Source organism: Myotis lucifugus, unplaced genomic scaffold, assembly GCF_000147115.1.
Source record: "Myotis lucifugus unplaced genomic scaffold, Myoluc2.0 scaffold_30, whole genome shotgun sequence".
In the NCBI taxonomy this organism is placed as follows: Eukaryota; Metazoa; Chordata; class Mammalia; order Chiroptera; family Vespertilionidae; genus Myotis; species Myotis lucifugus.
Window position 1 is genome coordinate 6,403,234 of NW_005871078.1, and position 6,520 is coordinate 6,409,753.

The window sequence follows — 6,520 nt, forward strand, 5'->3', positions numbered from 1 at the left end:
ATGATGGGGCTATGTCAAGAGACACAAGAGCCTACCTGAAGGGGTTCCCATGGCCAAAGATGGGATAATGAGGGCAACAAAATAAATGTAGTAATGAATTATAATACATAGAATTAAGTAAATATCCACGAGTCCACACTGATATAATAACTGAATAAATGAGGGAAGAAATAGCTCTTATAGAATTCTAATTAATAAATTTGAAGGAATGATGGAAATATCATCTGGCAAACACCAAGTAATAACTGTTGCAGGTAAGAATTATTAGTGGAGCCCTGACCAGTTTGGCTCAGTGGCTAGAGCGTCGGCCTGTGGACTGAAGAATCCCAGGTTCAATTCCGGTCAAGGGCATGTACCTTGGTTGCGGGCACATCCCCAGTAGAGGGTGTGCAGGAGGCAGCTGATCAACGTTTCTCTCTCATGGATGTTTCTAACTCTCTATCCCTCTCTCTTCCTCTCTGTAAAAAATCAATAAAATATATTTTTAAAAAAGAATTATCAGTGGAATATAAAATTAACAGGCAAAAAGTATGATGAGAAACAGGACATCTGCATAGTCTTAAAGCATCTTCTCCCAATAATTAGACTACAAGCAATGAGACATATTGACATCATGTACCCTCTGATATAATCCACTGAGAGAGCACAGCATCACTTCTGTGATACTCTTTCCAAACATGCATATGCCAATTTTTAGCATAAAGAAATAAAATAAACCCAAACTGGAAGACATTCTATAGAATATCTGGCCAGGACTCTCCCAAGTAGTGAAGTTAGGAAAAATGGAAAAGACTCCTCCAGACTAGAAGAGAATAAGGAAACATGACAATTAAATGCACTTTGGGGTCCTGGACCTACCAAAAGACAATATAAAACAATTGGAAAAACTGAAATAAATTACTCCTATTGGTTAATATTATTATATCAATGTCCATTTTGTTTCCATAATTAGGTTATGATTATGTAAGATGTTAACGTTTGGAGAAGCTGTATAAAGAGTACAATGAAATTCAGTGTAGTATTTTTACAACTTTTTTTTCTGTGTCTAGAGTTATTTGAGAATAAGTAAGTATAATCTCTGCCCTAAAGAAATAGATAGACCTGCTAAAATACTGGCACATAGGGTTATAAAAAATGTATGTGCACAAACTCCAAAGGGATACTATATTCAGTTAGAAGTACTATGGCTTTATTATGTAACGTGTGCTATTACATTTTGAGATTTAAAATGTCGTAAGATGATGCTTCTGGGCTATGTATAGTCCATGAGGAAATAAGGCAGGAATGAACCTTTGAAACTCAGTTTCACACTTGTTACAAACCTGAAGGCAGAAAAGGTATGTGTTAGTCATTATAAGGACATCGTAAAAGTCAGGAGGAGACAGCTTGATTTAGTGATTCCAAAGACAATCTGGCACTCTTCTCCAAAGTGAACTCACAGAAACAGAAATTTTAAAAAATACTAACCTGAAAACCCATGTCTCAATAAACTATCTCCCTTAAGATCTCGACATGGATCAAAGTTAAAGGATGGTTACTAAGCATCAACTAAGGAAGAAATACTCCAGGATCGATGTTCACCTGTACAGAGCGAGCTACTGCTGGTGTTAGGCTTTCAGCCTCTGGACAGAAATTATTTGAGAAGCCAAATTTCCACATGTGGTAAAAAGCACACTGACTCATGAATAGATGAAAAATTATTTTTGGAAATGATGTTTACGTTACTTTCCCATCAGTAGTGGTCAGATTCTGTGACGTCAAGTCTGGATTCACTACATCAAAAAGCCTTTGGGGGCGGGGGAGAGAGTTCTGGAAGCAATCTCCCCACGTGACCTGGGAAAGTCTTCAGCAGACTCTCCCCAGCAAAGGAACCCTGATTCTATAGTCAAGTATCAGGACAATTTAAAATTAGCATGGCCTGGCCGGTGTGGCTCAGAGGTTGAGTATCAACCTATGAACCAGGAGGTCACAGTTTGATTTCTGGCTTGGTCTTGGGGGCGGGGGGGGGGGGGTGCAGGAGGCAGCCAATCAATGATTCTCTATCATCATGATGTTTTTATCACCCTCTCCCTCTCCCTTCCTCTCTGAAATCAATAAAAATTTTTAAACAAATAAAATAAAATGAGCATGAACTGTGTGTCAAACCCTCAGCTAGTTTCCTTTTCACAACTACTTCCCTGCTTCTATGTAACAAAGAGCTTCCACAGGGCCATTTTCTTTCCTTTGCCTGAGTCAAATCAATAGACTCAGACGGTCTATGGCTCTCACATTATTCTCAGCACACAGGGAATGGTCTCCTGGTGGCTAAAAACAACCCCTAAGGTCTTAACAGCAATGAACATATCTGGATCCTGCACCAGTGGAAAGCTTTAAATTTCATATATATTCACAGAATAGATTTTCCCCCAAAAGTATCAAAAACTAAAATTGCAAATATAACAATTTTGATGAATCTTTAATTCATATTTATTGCAGTTTAGAAACCTTAACTGAGCATATGGGTTTCCAAAATTAGTCATTTTTAAATGAAGAATCTGGTCCTTCACTGGACCTGATTTTAAAACCAATGAAAGGGTGAAAGGTTATGCAAGGACATTTTTACTTAAAATAGAAAAATAACACCAATCCTGCACAGCCTACAGATAAATGCCCAATCATCTGCATTTCCAAATTTACTGATAACACTACTCAGAAAATATCTGCATTTTGGAAAGAGAGGGTGAAGGAGAAAACGCCCCTACTTTACCTAATTCCTAGTTGTCAGTAACTGAAATTGGGCATGACGGCCAACTGCCATCTATCATTTGGCTAACTGTGAAGGTTGACTATCAGACACCCTGGCTCTGTCGGGTACCTCCCTCCTCCGTCACCCATCCAAGTATATCCCGACAATGCTGAGCCCAAGAGAAACAATCTTTTTTGAGGCTATTGAAGCTGCATCCTTGGCAGAATTCACAAAACTAGCTCCGATGTCTATTTATAGGCAACCCTAAGGCAGTCATGCTTCTAGCTATATTTTGTCCAGATAGCAAATTCCTTTCAGACACTGCAATCATTTCATGGATAAGTTTTATTTAAAAATAACTTAGGTAAACTGACATTTCTATAGAATGCATTATGATTTCTCCTCATGTGTGTAGCTACAAGTGCACAATACTGCTTCACTATATTCCACTGCCATGTGTCACAGTTGCTGTAAATTATGTAGCAAAGTCCAATTAGCTCTATAATAAGTATCTTGTTTTTTCTCCTTCCACTCACATGACTTCAGAATCCAAAGAAAATTGATATTTTTAACATTTATGTTCAGGACAATATGTTAGCTGTTAAGCAAAACTTTCATACTTACTATCCTTCATCAGATGAAAGATAAAAGAAATAAAAGTTTGGCTAGCATATTTAGTAATAACATTATCTTTAAAGTCCATGTCCTTGGTTACAGAATTTTCATTCTTTCATTAAAATTTGTGGGAGAACAGTGTATTAGGTCACCCGTGGACATTAGACAAAATTTTTTTATTTGAAATACTAAAATTCATTCATTCATTCAACAGTATTTACAGAGAACTGTAACAGATACTGCTTTAGACACTGAGCATCCAGCAATGTTCTAGGGGGGGAAACCTCTTCTATTGGGAGCATACATGCTAGTGGAACATAAATAAACCAGCCAGTGTGTGGCATAATGTTGGGAAAGTTCTAAAAAGAAAATGAAAGCCAGGGTAAGAGTATAATAAAATAGCACTGCCCAACAAAACTCTCTGGGATGATGTAACTCTGCCGTCCAATATAATAACCACGTCCCACAAGTGGCTCCTGAGCTCCTGATATGTGACTAATGTGACCAAAGAATTGACTTTTTAATTTTATGTAATTAATTTTAATTGTCCCATATGGCTAGTGGCTATGGTGTTGGATAGTCCAGGGGAGAGAGAGTAGAACAGGTGCACAGAGAGGGAGCCTCATTAGTGAGGACAGTCAGAGAAGATGTCTGTGAGCAGACAGACACCTGCTCTGAGCAGACACCTGGACAAAGGAGGGAGGGAGCCAGAACCTGACCTTTCCCCAGAGGAGCAAGCCTACATTTAAGTGTTGCTAAGCAAGAATTACAGATAGCCATGGTGCCTCTATATAAACTATCAGTGGCAGTTCTGTAAAGTCTCTACCACAGCACTTTAAGATCTGAGTGCTTCAGGGAATATGTGGACATGATTTAACTTGTAGAAGTACAGGGTTGGCAAATAGCCTGTCACCGAAATTCATCCTCCCCAATGCATGATTTTTCCTTCTTTGAACATATAATAAACATTTTTTGACCAATTATATTTCTTTGTTGCCTCAGCTACCAGGAAATTTAGCATTATATGCCCTGTAGCAGTTAATTACAATACCTTAAGTCTCTGGTATAATTATCTCCTGTTTTCTGTATACTTTTGAGTTCTTATTGTTTTTATTCCCATTATATCACTTTAATCTACTTCAAATACTTTTAAAGTAGAAAGAATATGAGTTATAATCCCATCAAATAATTTGAATAATGTTTTAAATTAAGTCTTAAGAAAAGTCCATGTAAAAGAATGGAGTGTGAACCTGACCAGTGTGGCTCAGTGGCTGAGTGTCAACCTATGAACCAGGAGGTCTCGGTTTGATTCCCGGTCAGGGCATATGCCTTGGTCGCAGGTTTGATCTCCAATGTGGGGCATGCAGGAGGCAGCCGATCAATGATTCTCTCTAGTCATTGATGTTTCTCTCTCTCGCTCTCTCTCTCTCTCTCTCTCTCTCTAATCAATAAAAATAAAATTTTAATAAAGAATGGAGTTTGAGCCCTAACCGGTTTGGCTCAGTGGATAGAGCGTCGGCCTGCGGACTCAAGGGTCCCAGGTTCGATTCCAGTCAAGGGCATGTACCTTGGTTGCGGGCACATACCCACTGAGGAGTGTGCAGGAGGCAGCTGATCGATGTTTCTCTCTCATAGATGTTTCTAGCTCTCTATCCCTCTCCTTTCCTCTCTGTAAAAAATCAATAAAATATATTTTTAAAAAAAAGAATGGAGTTTGAGCTAAACTTGTTAGAACTGACTAAGAAGCATTTCCAAAACCACTATATTCCAGCAGCGAAATGTCCTGGAGGGTATGATCCAATTAGAAAAAAAGGGACCATTGGAGGTGAGGCAACCCAAAAGTACCCAACTGGGAGAAATCCGTTTCCATGACTCATATGCTTAAAAATTAGAAGTCAAAGGTTTCCCTGACAATTAGAATCAAGCCTGATCCTTGAAAAGGGCACTTGTACTCACAACAGGCAAAAGAAGAAAAAAGTATATGCTACTGAGTTGGACTAACTTTGCCACTTACTAATTGTATGACATTGAGCAACTTACTTAACATTCTGTGCCCCAGTTTTCTATCTGCAAAATGGGGATAATTTCTATTTTGCCCAGCCTGTGTAGCTCTCTCCCTCTCCCTGCCACTCTCTGAAATGAAAAGAAATTATATATATTTGTTAAATTCTTATTTCATTGCACTGTTGTGAGGCTTGAAAGAGAAAATCTATTGTATCACTTAGAACAGTCTTGCTACAAATATAGTAAGTGCCCAATAATTATTGGCTTTTATAAAAGTAGGAAGAAGCCGTGCTTTGGAATCGCATGCATTTGGGTTTAAATCTGCCTCCTCTCAAATCTTTGGCAAGATTTTTGAATTTCTATGTCTCAGGTACATCAAGTGTAAAATGAGAATAGTAACATCTGCCTTAAAGGTAAGAACAGATTGGTCCTTAAAAGGTAAGACTATCAGATATGAGGTATAATATCCACAGCAAAATGCCTGCGACACAGGAAATGCTTATTAACTATCAGTGCCCACCCTTCTCTCCTGACCTTTGGAAGTCCCAGACCTGTCATTGGCAGGCTGTGCAGCCACTGGGGGAAGGTTTCCCAGGAGGCTGTTCATCTCTTTAATGCTGAGCAGCTCCTTACACATTTCAGAAACACCAAATGTGTTTCCAAAAAGGGAGCTCTGATGTATGTTCTTAAGCCATTAAAAATGAAAACAAAAAAAACCACACAGAGAATTTTCTCAAGATATAGGCTCTAAGGTTTATTTTAGCAAAGAATTCAGTTTTATCTTTTTAGTGAGAATTTTCAACTTATTTCTTAACCCCCCCCATCTTTTCTGGCTTTTAACCTAACTCCTCCCCAATTATAAATTCAATCCATCTGGGAAATACAGAATATTTGATTACCAGTTTTTTATTCTCATTTTGCATTTTTAAACCATTTCTCACTTATCATAAAAATAAAAAATGTGCATTTTAACTTGATGAGTCTGACTATAGTTTTTTTGTTTTTAACAATCTATTATAAATCCTTAACTGGTTTAATCACCATATTGTGTGGCTACAAGGCATCATTCTCATGAATAACATACCATATTTCTACCTATCTATGATTTATTATTACATCTTTAAGGCCTAAGAACACCCTTTGGTTTTTAGGATAGATGCTCAAAATATCTGATGA

At 37.9% G+C, this 6,520-nt stretch overlaps 1 protein-coding gene across 1 annotated transcript in view; it reads right to left on the reverse strand.

Annotated features, from left to right (window-relative positions):
• The window catches only part of BICD1 (BICD cargo adaptor 1), a 105,010-nt gene extending 103,531 nt beyond the window's left edge, over positions 1-1,479 (reverse strand). Inside the window, exon 1 of the mRNA XM_023752272.1 lies at positions 1,468-1,479. Coding sequence (XP_023608040.1) covers positions 1,468-1,479 — 12 coding nt within the window. The remainder of the gene's footprint in view (positions 1-1,467) is intronic.
• Positions 1,480-6,520: the final 5,041 nt, after the last annotated feature.